Below are 20,396 nucleotides of genomic sequence, written 5' to 3'. Positions count from 1 at the left end.
GTTACGGTAATTTAATTCCAAATTTTGTTGTTGGTAAGGTATTTCAGCAACTTGACGATATTATAATTTTGAGAATTAAATAGTAACATTATCACATTTAGAGCCTAAAGGCAAAACTACACTGCATATCGTTTTTTGTAGGCTTTTTCTTTCTTTAATGCAGAAGAGATGATGCAGGACAAGTAAGACCAGAGTATATGCACATTTTACATATCTTGGAATAGGCTGTAGGGAATTCAGAAAAGCCCTTGACTCAAGTTCACAGCCCTCCTTAGTAAAACAAAACTAAAGTTTACTTAACTTTGAAATCTGATTTGGAAGTTCAAACCATATTACAGATATCTACTCAGCCAGACTGTAGGGGTAGCACCCTCAGCTTATAGCACTAGGGGTTACAACCAAAACCAGGATCAAAATGATCTTGAGCCCTGTATGGGTTATGGTAAGAGATTCCCTCTAGATACATGGACAGAGGCTGCATTACATTCCAGAATTAATGCAGTTTGACACCAATTTAATGGCCATAGCTCAATGTTATGGACTCATGGGAATTGTGGTTTTAGAATGTCTTTAGTTGTGTCTAACTATTAATTTTACAATATAGATGCACCCAAGGACAGCTACCAACTACTGACTCAAATTCTTTCTTCAAAATCTCTTTATTTGTCTCTTGAAACAGATATAAAATGTATGGAAATTTTGAAGTCGTGGGGAAAATGCTTTTTCCAAAACGTTTTTGGAAAAAGACGATTAGTTAAGGTTATATACATGTGTAATCATCACTGTAATTTCTTGTCTTATAGTCCAAAACATTTTTGGACTATAAACACCCTTTAGGAATGTTACTTCAGGAATATAAAATGCATTATGGATAACTAGATTTGAAACGAAATGATTATATTTGATGTATTAAAGTGCATTTGATATATTAAAAGAACAATTTGTTAGAGAACATAATTACAAATCAATTTTACTTTTTTACTTTTTTGCAGCTATAATATCCGTAACTGTATGGAACCTCTTTGCTTTTGCAGATTTATGAGGAACAGGCCAATAAAACAGAAGAAACCGTCTCTTATCCATTAAGGTGCCAAGAAGACATAAACTCATTCTAATAAAAAGAACTAAGAAAATGAAAAAAGACTAGAAATTACCATGATGATGGTACACTGTATATAATTTTATTTACTATTCTTTCTGTTACAGAGATATTTTGAAATAATGTGAGAGGAGTGAATATTGTATATGTGTGAATATAACAGAAAACTTCCCATCATCCATTATGATCAGGTTTCCTTTGCTTGAGTGGAACTACAGATAGCACAACAGAAAGGGCGGCATTTCAGATGTCTTTTTTTTGTCAGGAACTACTTGAGAAACTGAAAGTCACTTCTGGTGTGAGAGAATTGGCAGTCTGCAAGGGCGTTGCCCAGGGAATGCCCAGATGTTTTGATGTTTTGCCATCCTTGTAGGAGGCTTCTCTCATGTTCTTGCATGGAGAGCTGGAGCTGACAGAGGGAGCTCATCCGCTCTCTCCCCGGATTTGAACTGGCAACCTTCGGGTCAGTAACTCAACCATCAAGTCAGCAGTCCTGCTGTCACAAGGGTTTGATCCATTGAGCCACTGGGGGCTCCAGATGAAGATGCGTTCAGGTGAATGACACCCACAAAATGAAGCTCAAATGCTCTGTTTCATGTCCTTGCTAAGAATGATCACTTCTAAAGGATCCTAGGCTTTTGAGCAAGTTCCTCTGCAATAAGTCCAAAAACTCAGGGAACCAGAAGGCCTCTGAAGTTTTTTTAATGTCAGGAATGACTTGAGAAACTACAAGTCGCTTTTGGTGTGAAAGAATTAGCTGTCTGCAAGGACGTTGCCCAGGGGACACCCGGATGTTTTGATGTTTTACCAGCTATGTGGGAAGCTTCTCTCATGTCCCCGCATGGAGCTGGAGCTGATAGAGGGAGCTCATCCATCTCTCTGGGTTGGATTTGAACCAGCAACTTTCAGGTCAGCAAACCAACCTTCAAGTCTGCTAGCACAAGAGTTTAACCCACTGCGCTATCAGGGGCTCTGGCCACTGAAGTGAAGATGCAAAAACACTCTCTGCATATCTACCCAAGCCAGACTCACTCAGATCTTGTGCCCTACACAAGGCCTGAGAGTCAACTTCTTCCCCTCCCTAAGATGACGAAAACAGGACCAAGCCACTCAGGTTCCCCTTCTTCTTTTGGGATGGTGCTGCGGCTTTTGTGGTGAAAGAAAGCAGCTCACTCTGTGGCAAGTGATCTGGCCTCTTTGCTATATTTAAAGAAGGGCCAGGAGGAATTCCAGGGATTTTTGTAGCGAGATAAACACAACTCTTGACCTCTTCCACAGAGAAAGGAGAAGTAGCTCATTCCATTAAGAACAGAACTGAGGTTTTTCAGGAAGGAACCGGTGGGGAAACTTCTGAATGTTCCAACGAACACCACCCAATTCTCCCACCTCTGTTACTAATTCGCTTGCATATTAAACTGTGAAATCTTCTGACAAAAATCTCATTCCTGAATGGCAAACAAAGCTAGCGGGACCTGATTATATTCACATATTTCCCTCCCACTTCCCTCCATGCGTATAAACTTAGAGAGGGACAGAATAAAACTGCCCTAACCCAACAATGGCTGAGGTAGGGGAGGAGAAGACCATCTGTGATGAATCTAAGTCTGTCACAGGGAAAAAAGGGAGAGTCCAGGACATCAGATAGATCCCACTAAAAGATGATAGGAAGCTCTGAGTGTACTTACCACCTAATAGCAAGTTCATGTCAATCTCCTTGCTTTTGTCTTCATTTCCAACACCGATTTGTGGTTATATAATTTTCAAGGTGTCCGACAAAAGTCACCCACAAAATGAAGCTCAAATGCTCCGTTTCATGTCCTCGCTAGGAATCCTTTTCCATTTTCTTCTCTCATAAGGTAAAATTGTACCTCTCCCTCCCTCTCTTCATACACCTCCTGTGTTCCTGTTCCTTCCCACCCGCCCACCCTCTTTGCAAAAGGAAGCCGAAAAACAATAGCCGAAAGTCTAGGAATATTTACTAACTGATAATCTCTTCACGTATTGCAGCAGTCTGTTTTTCCCCTGTCCGATAAAGATTTCAGAGCCAACCACTAACGCCAACTAAAGAGGGGGGTAAGGCTGGTGTGTTCAAGCTTTAATCTCAGCACTTACCATTCACCTGCTGGGGGGAGTATGCTTCTGATCCAGAGTCCGGGGGAGAGTCCGGTAAAGTGCTGAAAAGCAATGGAGAAAAACAGAGGAAAAGGTCAAGCAAGCATCTAGCAAAATTGATAAGGCAAAGGATCTAAAACATTCTTAAAATTATAAGGTGTGGGGAAAAATAAGAAAATCATAGACAACTTTTTTCTGATTTTTTTCTTCACTATAAAGATGAAAGTCAACATGGCCTCTCTCCAGGAGAAGTTAGAAAAGGTTTTTTTTTGGACCACAACTGCCAGAATCCATAAGACACATATTAAGTCAGTGGTTCTCAACCTGTGCATCTCCAGATGTTTTTGGCCTACAACTCCCAGAAGTCCCAGCCAGTTAGGATTTCTGGAAGTTGAAGGCCAATAACATCTGGGGACCCCAGGTTGAGAACCACTGTGTTAAGTGCTCATGATTCTGGAAGCTGTAATCTTCAAGAGTAATTTTTCCCACAACACTAATTCTTCATAAGCCCAGCCAGCCCCCAGCCCCAAAGCATCAGAAGCTTCCCACAATTAATGCCCTAAACTTTTCATGCCAGAGCCTACCAAAAACAGAGCCTGTGACTTATTTCAGCCGGTATCTTCTCACACCTGCTGCCTGGCCTATGCTACCCCCACAGTGAGCCCTTTGATTTTGTTCACAGACACATCTCATTCCATGGCCATTTGGTTGGTCTGCTAAAAAGACTCCTCTCTTTGCCCAGCAGCTTCTCCTTAGATAAAAGAAGCCCAAACAGATATGCATCTGTTCCCCAGAAAAAGATCATCGCAGATACAGAGGAGACTTTTGGGGAGACTGGCTCTGTTCCCAAATTTGGCCCATCAAAGGAAAAAATTGTAAGTTTAGGGGCCAGACTGTATTATCACCATATAACCTAAGGCTATAATTATATATTAAGCAAACCCCACTGAAGTTACTGAAGAGAAGAATTTGGCCACAACCATGTAAAAGGAAAAAAGATACACAACTGGGAATTCTACTAGTCATCAAGAACAACCATCTAAAATTGCTTATACTAGCACCATCAAGCTACAAATAGGCTTGCAGAGGAACAATCACTTTGAGTCTCCTTTGTGGAGAGAAAAGGTAAAGGTGTGCCCTGACATTAAGTATAGTCATGTCCGACTCTGGAAGTTGGTGCTCATCTCCATTTCTAATTCGAAGAGCCAGTGTTGTCCATAGACACCTCCAAGGTCATGTGGCCGGCATGACTGCATGGAGCGCTGTTACCTTCCCGATGGAGAGGTACCTATTGATCTACTCACATTTATATGTTTTCAAACTGTTAGGTTGGCAGAATTTGGGGCTAACCATGGGAGCTCACTCCACTCCCCGGATTCAAACCACCAACCTTTCGGTCAGCAAGTTCAGCAGTCAACGATTTAACATGCTGCGACACCGGCAGCTCAGAAAAAAAGCAGGGTAAAAAGAAATATAGTAACAAAAGCCATGCAGGGAAGTGATTTTCTGTCCACCTTTAATGGATTTTTCTTAAACTGAGTTAGGCTGACTAACTTTCACTATTTAGCTCTCAAGATAAAGAGTGACCATCCCTATCTCCTTCAAATCAAATCCAACCCCGTCGCCACTACAAGGCCTTGCAAAGCCCTTTGCAGGTCAATGAGGTCAGCCTCAATCTAAAAGTCTAATTCTAAACATACTTGCTGCCAGTAGCTGATAGCAACTGCTATCAATGCTGAATGGCAAGGTCAAGTAAACAAAAGTGAGCAAGATGAGACTGAATTGCATGGGAGGAAATGGTTTTCAAAGTGTAACAAAGCCAAGAATAAATGAGCTAATGAAGGGTCACTTCGGGACAACACCAAACGTCCCACCTGCGCTGTTAATCAGGGCAATTCACTGAAGAGTAGCTCACTACAGATCTTTCCAATGCTACTTATGTCATTAGAATGAAAGTGGCTGCAACAATTGCTTACCAGTTGAAACCTTAGACATAAAGCAACTCTTGTCACCTTTGGACAAGCATCAATGTGACTATGGTCTGCTTGTTTATTTGTCTGAAATATTTCTAAGCTGCCATTTGGGAGGGAGGAGCCCATCTAAAGCCATTAAATAAAAGTATACAACTATAGACAATAAAATTTCAATAACACAGCATGTCACTTTTCAAAAAAATGTAAATTTCAATATATCAACATGTGTAGAATGCTCATAATTCTATGACCTGCCTATTCAAGGATCTCTACCTGTTTTGTTTTACAGCTCTGTCTCAACAGTATATTGTAGGAACACATCATCTATTTGCTTTGCAGGCAAAATGACCCATTACTGATATAGAGAGCAAACTTGGGGAAGCAGTCCAAAATACAGAATTCTTCAATGCTGGAATCAATCAATCAAATCTCACTTCCTTCCAAAGGTCGGCTTGGCTTTTGCTGGCTTGGCACAAGTTCAGAGGAAGAAGAGATTTTAACAGAAACTCACTGCTCTTGAGGTCCTTCTCAGGTCTGACTATCAGCAGGGTGAGAATATGGAGGGAAATATGGGTGGAAACAATACCAAGATTCAGCAGAATAACAAAAAGGGGCATTTCTCTAACAAAAATAATCATAACTTTTATTCACTGGGAGGGGATTCAAGGGCCACCTAGTCCCTAGTCCTGCCATGCCTGGAACATACATGTAAAGCACTCCTGAAAGATGCTCAGTTGCCCTTTATTCAAAGACCTCTAACAATGGAAAGTCCCCCAAGATTTGATGCAATCTATTCCACAGTTAACAGTACTTACAAACAAAAAATTCCCTTCAACTATTTAGGTGAAATCTCTTTTCTTGCAATATGAATCCATGAGAATCCTTCTGAAGCTCCTTCATCATTTCTTCACCCAGTCTTCAAATAGAGCAGTGGTTCTCAACCTGAAGTCCCCAGATGTTTTTGGCCTACAACTCCCAGAAATTCCAGCCAGTTTACCAGCTGTTAGGATTTCTGGGAGTTGAAGACCAAAAAACATCTGGGGACCCCAGGTTGAGAACTGCTGGACTAGACTATTCCTCTGACTCAGATTAACCTTTTTCCTGCCTTCCTCAACGTAGCCATTTTGTGACCAGCAAGAGGGTGAGGGCAGCTGAATGAGGAGGATTGCCACTAGCTATGTTTTGATAGCCAGCACATGACAACAACATCATTATCTGGGACTTCTGCAAAATCCCGAAGGAGTCACAGAATTGCTTTTGTACAGGACTGTTCCTCTACTGGGAGAATGATCAGACATGATGATCAGTTGCATATATACTTCCTAGTCATTTCCTCAGTCATCCACATAGATTACGTTAGCCAATGCTGAACAACGCAGCCTCAGTCCTTATGCCCACTAAAGATGCAGATGTGGGCATTTCCAGTGCCTTGTGTAATGTTGGCATTAGCCTCCAGAATGAGGCTAGCTGCAGCCATAATTGTCTCTACTGTCTCTGTGGATGAAACATGTTAGTGAAGCAGTTACATGCAGCATTGTTGAAATGGTGCATGTAACTGCTGGGCCATTTTATGCTTTTATATAAACTGCCCTAGATGGGTTGTCAAAGGCTTTCATGGCCGGAATCACAGGGTTGTTGTGTGTTTTCCGGGCTGTATGGCCATGTCTCAGAAGCATTATCTTCTGACGTTTTGCCCACATCTATGGAAGGCATCCTCAGAGGTTGTGAGATAAAAACCTCATAATCTCTGAGGATGCCTGCCATAGATTTGGGCAAAACGTGAGGAGAGAATGCTTCTGGAACATGGCCATATAGCCCAGAAAACACACAACAACCTTGCCCTAGGTGGGCTTTCTGTTCTGATCATCAGCATAAAACATTTCAAACAAACAAACAAACTTTCCATAATGTTTCTAAGACATAAAAACAGAACCTGGGCCTATCTGGTCTTTGAGAACCAGGGAACTAGACCATGGATTTCTTCCTTTACTCTCAAAACTGCCCATCTACTCCTGTGCTCCCTATGAAACTACAGTATCTAATGCATCTAACTTAAAGTGCATCTATACTGTAGAATTTTCACACCACTTTAACTGCCATGGCTCAATACTCTGGAATTGTAGGATTTATAGCTTAGCAAGACACTGCTGAGCTTTGTCAGCGAAGGCTAAAGATCTTGTAAAACTACTACTCCCATGATTCCTTAAAAATAAGCCATGGCAGTTATAGTTGTGTCAAACTGCATTAATTCTACCATGTAGATGCACACCATGAACGTTCTGTGATAGTAACCTCCCTTGCCTTATCATCTAGATGCAGCTATGTTCTTCCGTTATTTTCATGGTCTTTCAGTCCAGTTGGCCAGGTGGATAGCCTATTCAAAAGCTCATTTGAAAAGCTTCTTGTGGAGACTATGATCTTTAATGGACCTGCATCTTCTGAAATTCAACATCTGACCATTCCTTCCACTCATGGCACCATTTATCCCTGCTTTGAAATACTTTCTCTTTCTGCTTGTCTAACATTTTTCCCCTGCCCTCTAATCTTTCAGTTTCTTAACCAAATATTTACAAATGTATTTGTGTATATCCCTAACACATAGTTGAGCTGGACCAATGTATTAAGCAAGCCCGTCTGGCAGAGTGAAAAACAAATCACTTCTTGTTTTGCAAACTTAGATCCAGAGGTGTGACTAGAAAGCTTGCAGTAGGAGGCAGAAATTGCATTAGAAGGGAGGGGGGAAGCTCTCAGAACAATGAGATATCCACAATTTTGGCCAAAAAGTAAGAAACAATTAGAAGTTTATTAAATTCTGGTTTGGATTTTGAAGCAGGCAAGGTGCTGTCTTACTGGAAGGCCAAATTAAGGATGAAACAATGGCATTCCAGGTTGTTCATTCTGATTTCTTTAGACAGGCAGAATACACAAATAGTCACCTTTTATGATATACTTGTCACTCTGAAATCTAGCATCCAAGTTTTACTCGCTCATGTTTTAACAATGAAAAATCCAGCAACTCAGTCTAGTTAACAAATTACTTTTTAGTAAATCAAGTAACATTTGCAGCAATTACTTGTACATGTAGTAAAATGATGGAAGCCAGCATTTCAAATAATAAGTAAAAAAGAATTGTGAACAAGAGGTGCTATTTTGCTGTGTAGTGAAGCATGAACATAGATAGTCACAGATATATGCATACATGTTTAAATAAGGCAAAGACCTTATTTCAAAATTCCACGTACAGTGAGTGTTTGGCATCCATTGTGGTGGTTTGAGGACCCATGATACCAAAATCTGTGGATATTCAAGTGTCATTATATCAAGTGGCATAATTCTCCTTATATAAAAGAGTAAAATCAAGCTTTGCAATTTAGAATATTTGGGGAGGGGGCATATTTTCAAGCCTTGGATGGTGAAATCCATAGATGTAGAATCTGTAGGTCTAGAGTGGTTCCTGGAATCAAATCCATGTGGATACTGAGGGTCCACTGTCTTCATTAACACTCAACAATAATGTTCACCTTTGTAGCTCTAGCAGGCTGCTCCTTCCACTGCATGTGAATGCCAGCTTTCCAGTTGAAGACTGGAAATTCAATGGCCTCCTGGCATGCTAAATGTAAATAGTTGCTCTATCCTCCCTTGTTCACCAAATGGCTGAGGGAGGTGAATTTGCCCTTTGAGGCAATCTTGGAGAGGGAGAATGGGACATTGTGCTGTCTGGTACAGGATACCTCTTTGTACAACAACTCTAAAAAAATTGATATCCATAATTCCAGGTTATATATGCATTCATCACCAACAGATTTCCAGCCAGTAAGTAATTCCAGCATTGTATGTACATAGTGGTTTATTTCTGCCTTGCAATTAATTCTTCATGACAAATTTATCTCCTCTTGCTATACATTATCTATTTCCTCTTAACTGCAAAAAGCCCCTTCATGGTTTCTATAACTGCATGATTCCCACAAAATCCAATCAAGCTGCCAGAGCAATGAACCCCTCCTGTTCTGTTCTGTTAGGAATGATTTCATTATTATTATATTCAATCATTTGCAGAGTGCAAGAAACATATCATTCACTTAAATTCACTTAACTTTTAAAAACCTTTATCTTTCTATATATTTTTTTGAAGTGGTGACATACCATATGGGAACTTAGTCTGGTATTCCGTGTTTCCTATGCTTTGCAAGAGTTATCTTACAGTATGTCCACTGGCCACTTTCCTTGCTTCCCCATTGGAGTGTCACAAGCAGATATTGGATGAAGAACATGAATTAAATATTGGGATTAAGATATTGGAATAGTTTCTTGACATGAACATCTTTCTCCCAGTGGAAGATATTAAAGATACTTTTAAATTTGCACCCTGACCAATTTTTCACAGAAATTCCTAAATGCAAGTCCTGCATTTTCTTCTTCTTACTGGCACTCTCCTATTCTCTCCTGTAACATTCATACAATTAAATTCCAGTACTGGAAATTAAAACTGACACAATTCAGCATGAATAACATCTTAATTAATTCCACGGAAACTATGAATATTTTAGACTGGTAAATACAGTTCTAAGTTCCTAATTTTCGCATTCATGTTTGAACATCTCATTCCAAGTTTTCTTCAAGTCTGGCCTCTTTACGTTGCCATCCTTCCCCTTACAGCCTGAAAGATAGTTTCTATGTTTATTTGTTAGGACATACAAGTCTTCTCTTCTATTTCCTCTATTGTGTCACAACTTTATGAGGGAATATGAATGGTTCAAATGCAATCAATCACCTTCAGACCTGGGAACAGGATCTTCCACAACCATACTCATGTTCCTCCTTCGCTCACTTACCCAGGTGCGTAGGAGGCCTTGAGCTCGGATTTGATTGGTGGGGGAATGTTGGTCAGGCAGTGTCCACCGAGGTAGCCCTTGGGCACCACCATGCCATTGTTGTTATTGCAGTTGAGGTGAGCACTGTAGCTGGGTCCACATGGATTAGGCAAAGGGGGGCCATGTCGGATTGGAACTTGGGTGCTTGGAGGGCCATGATGGAGACTGTGCCGGATTGGGGTGTTTGGGGGAGCATGATGGAGGGCACCACTAGTTAAAGCATTAGTCACATGGCCAGCACTGGAGAGAGAGGCATTCACACTGGCAGAGCTGGAAGGCTGAGCATGAGGGTAGCCAGCTGAGGCTGAGATGTCGGTGATGGAGTCCAAATCAGAGCTGGAGGAAAGGAGTTAAACAGTTGACAGTTAAATAGCTGGAATAATATGTGTTATGATGTATTATATACCTTTTAGCAGCAGCCTTAAGAAGTCGTACATACTGTATAATATCTTCAGAAACAGATTTCAAGCTTTTGGCTCATGATACAAAAATAGATACCAGCAGAATTGGTCGAGATTGGTGATTCCTGATCTCTAGTTCTCCAGGGGCTTTGGACTTCAAATCCCAGAAACCTCAGCCGCCTTGGCCAAAGATCAGGGATTCTGGGAGGTAAAGTCCAAGAGAGAGAGAGACAGAGAGACAGAGACAGAGACAGGGACCGAGACCATAGAATTCTGAAAATAAAATGCATTTGACCCACAACAAATAGAATAAAATTATTAATTATAATTAATTAATTAATTAATTATATTAACCATAAAAAAGATGGAAAGATGAGGGAACTGGAGAGAATCACAGCCATGCCTTTGACACAATGGATGGTGGTGGTGTTGTTGTCTACTTTACTTTAATATGCATTATAATCCTGCTGTGCTATTAAAACTACACTGAGGTCTAGGAAAAATAATTTACCAATTCTGAATATTGTTCTGATTTACCAGTTCTGAATATAGTTTTCTCTTCAAAGATTCCTGGCTTATAAAGTGCGATTGGAAGGCTGCTAGTAGCTGTATGCTCACATGAGATATTCAATGCAGCATGTAAGAGGTATGTATACGCCAGTAAAACAACTCTTTATATCAAAGCACCCAAGATATTATTTTCTTCCATAACAATTAAACTCAAGAAACTATACCCTCTAAGTACTAAGAATTTGTTTCAATTCCTTATGATTTTAACCACTAACATGTTTACTAAACAGACAGCATTCTGTCTTGGTAAGCATTACTTAGTCCTTAGATAATGCACAATTGGAAAATCAAGATCAGATATTTGGATTTTTTTATAAGGCCATGCAGACTTTTAAAAACAATAAAAAACTCCAGTGGTTCGTCCAAATAAAGAAGGATTTGAGAAGAATAATGTGGAAGTACAGAAGGTTCAGAGACAGGAAGGAAAGGAATATAATTGAGTACATCACCACAACATGAACCAAAACCACACCACCCATTTCAAAATGCAACCGTCTTGTGCTAAAATAGCATGTGACTATCATTTCTCATCAGGAATACAGATGGAAAGAAGGCACTTACATATCTGGCGAGTCTTCCTTGCCAATGTATTCTTCCAGGATGCTGGTGTCAATATTGGATGGTTCAAGAGCTCCATTGATATCATGACCTGAAAAAAGACAGGTTGCAGAGGGAAAGCTATTAGCAAAACTCGTTAGACAAAGTGCCACTCTTCTCTCACAGCCAGAAAGAGGTCTGATGACGGAAATTCCCCAGAAGAAAAATACTGGATTAAAATCAAGGGATTGAGTTTGTTTAAAAATGGGAATTTGAAAGGGTAAAAACTGAATAATGGTCTATTGTTCCAAAACCATCAGCTGGGATCCAGGAGATGGACAACAGAAGAATGGAATCCAGTAGAAATTCACAAGTACTCAGCTGTAGCAAAGAAATTTTGGTCAGATTGGTGGAAGAAAATGTATTTATGAATATCAGATTATTCTAGAAGCATCCATATCAAATAAGACACCAACCAGCAATATTTTAACAAGAAACAGAAGCAATAATTATTTACATATGTGTGGCTTCATTTGATCATAATGCTAAGCCATGGTTTAGTGTTACATGAATAAACCTGAGTAAGCCTTGTCCCCATATAGTGTACACCTCTTTCCTCCTCTAGCAAAAAGGAGGCAACTCTCATTTATTGTTGAACATTCGCTTCCATTTTGGGTTGATTGCATTTTTGTACTACATCTACATGAAAATGAACTGTATGTTTAAACTATAATTTATTGAACCAAGTCACATTCAAAGAGTGATTCATGAAGCCATTTTATTTTAATAAATTATAGTTATGTAATTATAGATCTGGGTTGTGATGTAGCACTAAATTGTTAACTGACAATAGAAGCAAAAGCTTTCTATCTTCTCACATCTGGGCTGGAAGAAGGTGGAATGAATGAGTCCATAGATCCAACAATAAACTATAGTTTATTGGTTTTATTGTTATTGTTATTTATTGTATAAACTTGGTATTTAACAAATAAACTGCTGGGCAGATATGCTGGATAAATATGCCCAACTTTCTAATTACAAAAAAGACCCCAGATCCCTAAACGCACCAGATCTTGGAAGCTAAGCAGGGTCAGCCCTGGTTAGTACTTGGACTGCCACTGAATACCAGCGCTGTAGACTACATTCCAGATAAAGGAACTGCCAAAACTATCTTTGATGACCTCACAACCTCTGAGGATGCCTGCCATAGATGTGTGTGAAACGTCAGGAGGAAATGTTTCTGCAAAACTCACAGCAACCTACTTCTGATTATTTCTTGGCTAAGAAAACTGTATGAAATTCATAGTTTGCCGTAAGTGGACAATTTGAAGGCGCATACACACACAAATATCCTTCATCCAAGTAATCACCAAAAACGTATCTGTAATTACTCTGTTGAAAATATGCACATGGCTCTTTTGCCTAGAAAACAGCAATTGCTATGCAGAAAAACAACCACGTGTGAATTTTGTGCAGAAGTAGTCCTCAACTGTGAAGATTCTCATTCAGTGAAAATTCTTCTTGAGGTTTCTCAACAGTCAAAAAACAAGTTTTTGATCATTTTGCAAACATCTGTAGTCAAAGCCTACACCCACCAACTTTTATCCACTTGCCCTTTTTTTCTAACAAATGCTCTTCACCTCTTTAGAACAAATACCATCTTTTCTCACCTCCATATCCTTTCTCTTCACACTTCATAGCTCAGTCAGGAAAATAGCTGAACTTGCTTTTTCTCTGTCCCTCTTGTATTCCTTCTCTCTTGTATCCTCTCTCTTATACTGGAAAATGATTTGGATCTGTTGCTATAAAAAGTTGTCTTTATTTCTTGAGGATTCTGCACTCTGGGATTTGTGCGCTATTCCCGAGTTCCAAAGTATTTTCAGGGAAGAATCCTCCGATAATAAAAGGTTACCCTTTTCCTGAATGGCTCAATCACTTCAGATTAAAATGATATGTCACTTGCTCACCAGACTAGGACACCCGCAATCAAAGGCGTCTCCCACCCCGCACCCCACTTAGACGCATTCTGAGTAAAGGTTAGTCAACCAACCAGAAAGAAAAAAAATGGGGTGGAAAAGAGGGTTTGGACATATCAGAATGTTACTTTGTGAAAATCCCTTTCATACCAAGACAGGCAAATCAGCAGAAATAAATCCAGGGAGGAATTTTGCCAGAAGGAATGGTGGGTGGGGTGGGGGAGGAAAGAGAGAGTCAAGGCAGGGAAGGGGGTTTTTTTGGCCACACTAATGAAATTTTATAATGAAGCATATAAAAATTTTGGTGTCACATTGAGGATATATCAGCTGAGGGAAAATATGGCTTAAATAGGTTTACACAGCACAGAGTATTTATTATGAAAAAAAAAGAAATGTTCATCTTCATTCATGAACATCTCTCTCCCTGCAACCCCTAGAACTTTACACAACATTCCAAATTTGGTGTCCCATCACTTCCCATGTTTATGTTATTGTCCTGCATCAATATCCACTTCTTAATTCTATCTAACATCCTGCCTTTGTTAAAACTGTTAATATTCTTCCTTCATTCCCAAACATTATTTAATAATAATTTTTAAAAAGTTTACCATGTGTTTCTCTCACAGATACATAAAATTTCTGTTAACCTCAAATGTACTTCCTATCTCTGTCAAGTCATACAATCTAATTCTGTCAAATGTCATGTAATGAAATTGTAATGAACAATCCTACTTTTAGAATTTTGTAGCACCAAGTTTGGAACCTCCCAGTGAAATAAATTCACAAGTGAATGTAGGTCAAGTAGGGCTATTGAGAAATAAGAATGGTGCATCAGCATGCTTGGGGACATGTAGAAGTTTCTGAAAAAGTATTTGGGGGGGGGGGGACGGGACAAAAAGAGGTTGTGAGGTATATTGGAAACTAAGCAAGGTGGGGGGGGGGGGGTTATATATCTGTGGAAGGTCCAGGGTGGGAGAAAGAACTCTTGTCTGTTGGAGTCCAGTGTGAATGCTTCAATTGGCCACATTGATTAGCCTTTAATGGCCTTGTAGCTCAAGGTCTGGCTAATTCCTGCCTTGGGAAATCCTTTGTTGCGACATGTTAGTTGGCCCTAATTGTTTTATGTCTGGAATTCCCCTGTTTTCAGAGTGTTGTTCTTTATTTATTGTCCTGATTTTAGAGTTTTTTTTTACACTGGTGGCCAGATTTTGGTCATTTTCATGGTTTCCTCTTTTTTGTTGAAATTGTCCACATGCTTGTGGATTTCAATGGTTTCTCTGTGTAGTCTGACATGGTGGTTATTAGAGTGGTCCAGAATTTCTGTGTTCTCAAATAATATGCTGTGTCCAGGTTGGTTCATCAGGCCCTCTGCTACGGATGACGTCTCTGGTTGATTTAGTGTGCAGTGCCTTTCATGTTCTTTGACTCGTGTTTGGGCATTGCCGTGTTTGGTGGTCCCTCTGTAGAATTGTCCACAGTTGCATGGTATACGGTAGACTCCTGCAGTTGGTGAGCGGATCCCTCTTGTCCGTTGCTGAATGTACCGTTGTTGGATTTTCTTAGTGGGTCTGTAGATAATTTGTAGGTTGCGTTTCTTCATCAATTTTCCTATGCGGTCAGTGGTTTCCTTGATGTATGGTAAGAAAACTTTTCCTCTGGGTGGATTTTGTCATTACTCAGTATATTGTTGTTGGTGTGTGCCTTCAAGTTGTTTTTTTACTTACAATATCCCTTAGACAGCCTTATCACTAGTTTATTTCTTTTTTCCAAAGGAGGTTTGTTTTTGTCTTCTTCTGAGACTGAGCATGACCTGCACTAAATCACTCAGTGTCTTTCCATGGCCAAATGGGTAACTGAATTCTGGTCTTCCAGAGTTCAATACTCAAATCGCTATATCTCCCCTGGCTCAAACCAAAGCCTACTTTTTTTTTTTGGACTACAGAACATGTCCCAGGAAATAGGTAATTTTAAAAGTTATCCATCAAAATTACTTAACATAAGAAATTTTGAGAAACCTGTATGCAGAAGATTGATATAACAAGCAAAATGAAAATTAGCTTTTTGGATTTTAATTTTTATTCAAGTCATGAATGGTTGAATTTGTAGATGCAGAATCTGTGTTGTTTATGGCTGAACAACTGCAACATTGCTCATACATGAATGGGAGGAGAAACCGTTTGATTATAAGTCTATGATAAATCAACATTGTATCTTTTGAAACGTTTCAATAAATAAAAAACCGTCTGGAGATTGCAAAGTCTTCCATAGCAATATTTTAAATCAGATATTTTACATCATGTATATTACTAGTTAGAGAGCCCTTGGTGGCACAGCATATTAAACCGCTGAACTGCTAAACTTGCTCACTGAAAAGTTGGCGGTTCAAATCTGGGAAGCAGGGTGAGCTCCCGCTGTTAGCCCCGGCTTCTGTCAACCTAGCAGTTCGAAAACATGCAAATGTTTATTAACGGCACTCCATGAAGTCATGCCGGCCACATGTCCTTGGAGGTGTCCATGGATAAGGCTGGCTCTTCGGCTCAAAAATAGAGATGAGCACCAACCCCCAGAGTCAGACACGACTAGACTTAATGTCAGGGGGAAACCTTTACCTACCTTTTTATTACTAGCTAAATTGTTATTAAATGCCTAAACATTATAGTAGGTTCAGCATCATAATGGTTTTGAGGCACCTAAATATCTCCTTACCTAAACTGTTACTAATACAACAGCTTCACAATAGAGAGGCATCCTAAGGAGGAGGCTTAGAGTGCATCTACACTGTAGAACTAATGCAGTTTGACACCACTTCAACTGTCATGGTTCAATGTTATAGAATCCTGAGTTTTGTCATTTGGTGAGGTACCAGGACTCTGGCAGAGAAGGTTAAAAGATTTGTAAAATGGCAGCTTCCATGATTCCATAACATTGAACCATGGCAGTTAAAATAGTGTCAAACTGCATTAATTCTAGTGTGGCTGCACTCTAAGACAAAAGAGAACCAAATTAAAAAGAAATAATAGTCAAAATGCTATTAAATGGAAGCAGGAGCATCTGAAATACGTTACTGTGGGGAGGCAGAAGTGGAGACCATCAGTTGCTATCCAACAAGTAATTTCTCTCAGAAAAGATTTCAGACAGGGAGGCCCTGGACTGGCCCTGCTGTCAATTTAATGTCTGTTAAACCTCACTAGGAGCTGCTGAACTTGCTGTCACGACCCAGGCTGCAGAGCACCAATAACCATACACAGAGGCCAGAATCTATCTAATATCTTTATTGTAGGAATATATAAAGTTAATAAAAACAAGTGTAGAAAATAGTCCAGAATTAGACCTTCCAGGAAAGGTCAGAATTAGTCCAAAAAAGCAATGTCCAATAAGAAATATTAAGGTCCAAAGTTGTAATCCAATAACCGAAACACTCACTTTGCCAAGCAAAGTGAGGGGAGATGACAAGGTCCTTTAGTCCATGAAACTTGAGCGAGGCTAGGAAATAACTTGATACTTGAAACAAGGCTTGAACGTGGAACAAGGTAACTAAGAACAAGAACAAGGTCCGTGGAATAACTTGATAAATCCGTGGAACAAGGCAAGGATTAATCCTGGGAAACAAGGCAAAGTCCGTAGATAAACAAAGGCTGGGAAGCAAGGCGAAGGCTGGATAGCAAGGCAAGGCTTGAGCAGGAGCGAGGCTTGAACCGGAGCGCGCTGTCCAGACACAACTCGCTCCGTAGGCTGACGAATTGACTCCGCGAAGTTACTACGCGGGTAAAACACCTAAATAGAGTCTAGTTTCCCGCCGAAGCAGTTCTCTGGGAATCAGAACCGAAAGCTAACTCTGAGACCAGATGTGAGACTCCCCAAAGATTCTCACGAGAAGCAGTCTTAATTGGCCACATTCTTAGCTGCAATCCTCGCACTCCTGCGCGAAGCTGAATCCAAACTTCTCTGTTGTTTACAAAACTCCCGGCGCAAGAATACGGGAGAAGTAGGCTCTGGGCTTGTTTGACATACTTCTGGGAGACAACTTTCTTGCAGGTGCAAGGTTCCCAGATCTGCCTGGGAAAGATCTGGCAGAGAGGAATCCAGTTCAGACTGGGAAGGTAAAAAACCCAAGTTTTCATCTTCATCAGGAATTACAATGTCCTGAGCAGGACTACAAGGCCCATGGGTCATCACACTATCCCCCTCCTCAAGGCCCCTCCCAAACTGGGGCCCTCTCCCCGAGGCGCGAGGTCGCGGTTTGGTGGGATAGGTCTGATGAAAGCGACGGGTTAGATCAGGAGCATGGACTGTGGAGGCGTCTTCCCAGGAGCGTTCCTCAGGGCCAAAACCCACCCAGTCAATGAGATATTGTAGGCGGCGGCGGTGAAAGCGAGAATCCAAAATGTCCTCAACCTCGAACTCCTCCTCCCCATTCATCAAAACAGGAGGGGGGGCCGGTTGGTCTGTATCAGGACGCACACCATCCGCCGGAAGGAGCAGGGAACGGTGAAACACTGGGTGAATGCGCATTGAACGCGGAAGTTGGAGTTTGAAAGTCACGGGGTTTAATTGCGCCACCACTGGATAGGGGCCAATGAAACGGGCATCTAACTTCCGGCAAGGGCGGTGGGAGGGCAGAAAGCGAGTGGACAGGAAAACCCGATCTCCTACCTTGATTTCGGGGCCCGGCTGGCGATGTTTGTCAGCGTGGCGTTTATAGTCCTCCTTGGCTTGGTCCAGTTGCTGGAGCAAAAGTTGTTGCACCGCTGTGAGTTCCTGCAGCCAATCCTCTGCTGCGGGAACCTCTGAAGTTTCAATGACAGGGGGAAAGAAACGTGGATGGAAGCCGTAGTTTGCAAAGAACGGCGTTTCTTTTGTAGAAGCTTGAACTCCATTGTTGTAGGCAAACTCAGACAGTGGTAACAGAGAAGCCCAATTGTCCTGTTGATAGTTTACATAACAGCGAAGATACTGCTCCAAAGTGGCATTGGTGCGCTCCGTTTGCCCATCTGTTTGGGGATGATGAGCTGAAGATAAGCGAGAGTCTATGCCCAATAGTTTTTGTAATGCCTTCCAAAAACGAGAGGTGAATTGAGATCCACGGTCTGTGACTAAACTCTTGGGCAATCCATGTAGTCTGAAGACATGTTGAAGAAATAGATCCGCAGTTTCCTTGGCCGTGGGGAGGCCTTCGCAGGGAATGAAATGGGCTAACTTGGTGAATAGGTCCACCACCACTAAGATCGTGGTGAATCCACAGGAAGGTGGTAGGTCAGTGATGAAATCCGCGGAAATTATTTCCCATGGGCGAGATGGGGTAGGAAGGGGGTGTAAAAGCCCTGAGGGCTTCTCCCTTCGTATCTTGGAGCGCTGGCATACTGGGCAGGTGTTGACATATTTTTCCACATCCTTGCGGATCTTGGGCCACCAAAAATCCCTTAGGATCAAATGCATAGTTTTAAATAGTCCGAAGTGTCCTGCTGGTTTGCAGTCATGACACAGACGAAGCGCTTTTTCCCTGCCCGGTCCGGGTGGGATATAGACATGATTTCTATAGCAGAGCAGCCCATCTTTAAGCGAAAAGGGGAAATGCAGACCTTGGCGAAGTTGGTCCTGCGCCCAGGCATCTGCTTGCTGACTAGCCCTGATTTCTTGAGCACAGATGGGTCCTGGAGTAGGGGAAGTTGAACCAATGGGAATGGATTTGGTGTTCCCCACCGTGAGCGTGGCAAAGTTCTCAGGTTGTAGCAGTTGGGATTCAAAGGTCTCCTTGCGTCCTGCAGCGTATTCCGGTTTACGTGACAGGGCGTCTGCTTGCTTGGTTTGGGCTGGGGTCACATAATGGATCTGGAAGTTGAAACGTTCAAAGAATAAAGCCCAACGTTGCTGCCTCTGATTTAGTTTGCGGGCAGTTCTTAGATGTTCTAGATTACGATGATCAGTGTGGACTTCAATGGGAAATTTGGCCCCTTCTAGCCAATGTCTCCAAGTTTCAAAGGCTGCCTTTATGGCCAGTAGTTCTTTTTCCCAAATGGTGTAATTCCTCTCTGGTGTGGTTAGTTGACGAGAATAAAAGGCACAGGGGTGGAGGTGATCTCCCACCGGTTGTAAGAGTACAGCCCCAATTGCCACATCAGAGGCGTCCGCTTGCACCACAAAAGGGGTTCCAGGATTTGGGTGCTGTAGAATTGGCTGGGAGGTGAATAGTTTCTTTAGTTGCTGGAACCCTTTCTCTGCTTGATCAGTCCAGCGGAAAGGCTGCTTTCCACGGATGCAGCTAGTGATGGGGTCGGACCAGCGGGCAAAATCTGGAATGAACTTGCGGTAGTAGTTCGCGAACCCCAAGAAACGCTGCACCTCTTTCTTGTTAGTTGGCGCCCGCCATTCCAATACTGCTGAAACTTTGGCTGGATCCATGGAAAGCCCTAGAGGCGAGATGCGGTAACCAAGGAAATCTACCTCTTGTAGATCAAAAGCGCATTTTTCCAGCTTGGCATAAAGTCCATGATCCCGCAATCGTTGTAACACCATTTTGACGTGGTTCTCATGTTCTGATTGTGATCTGGAAAACACCAAAAAATCGTCCAGGTAGATTATCAAGAACCTGTCTAGATAGTCCTGAAAAATGTCATTGACAAAATGCTGGAACGTTGCGGGGGCTCCGCATAAACCGAAATTCATAACTCGGGACTCAAATAATCCGAATTTGGTCTGGAAGGCGGTCTTCCACTCGTCCCCTTCCCTGATGCGAACTAAGTTGTAAGCCCCCCGAAGATCCAGCTTGGTGTAAACCTTGGCTCCTCGAAGCCGATCCAGTAGATCCGAGATTAAAGGCAGGGGATAGCTGTTCCGCTTGGTGATATTGTTCAATGCTC

At 41.5% G+C, this 20,396-nt stretch overlaps 1 protein-coding gene across 8 annotated transcripts in view; it reads right to left on the bottom strand.

Annotated features, from left to right (window-relative positions):
• Window positions 1-20,396, bottom strand: part of myrf (myelin regulatory factor) — a 121,798-nt gene that overhangs the window by 52,418 nt on the left and 48,984 nt on the right. For 5 of the 8 annotated variants that reach the window (XM_008115871.3, XM_008115873.3, XM_008115872.3 and 2 more), the window contains exons 2-4: window positions 11,588-11,675; window positions 10,017-10,391; window positions 3,212-3,273 (exon numbers count right to left, since the gene is read on the bottom strand). In XM_008115871.3, the coding sequence (XP_008114078.2) occupies window positions 3,212-3,273; window positions 10,017-10,391; window positions 11,588-11,675 (525 nt within the window). Of the gene's footprint in view, window positions 1-2,784; window positions 3,005-3,211; window positions 3,274-10,016; window positions 10,392-11,587; window positions 11,676-20,396 lie in introns of those variants that run through there. The other 3 variants (XM_062967460.1, XM_008115874.3, XM_062967461.1) reach the window with 3 other exon arrangements.

This window comes from Anolis carolinensis, chromosome 1, assembly GCF_035594765.1.
Source record: "Anolis carolinensis isolate JA03-04 chromosome 1, rAnoCar3.1.pri, whole genome shotgun sequence".
Classification (NCBI taxonomy): Eukaryota; Metazoa; Chordata; class Lepidosauria; order Squamata; family Dactyloidae; genus Anolis; species Anolis carolinensis.
The sequence above is the reverse complement of the archived record's forward strand: the minus strand, read 5'-3'. Positions and strand labels throughout refer to the sequence as shown.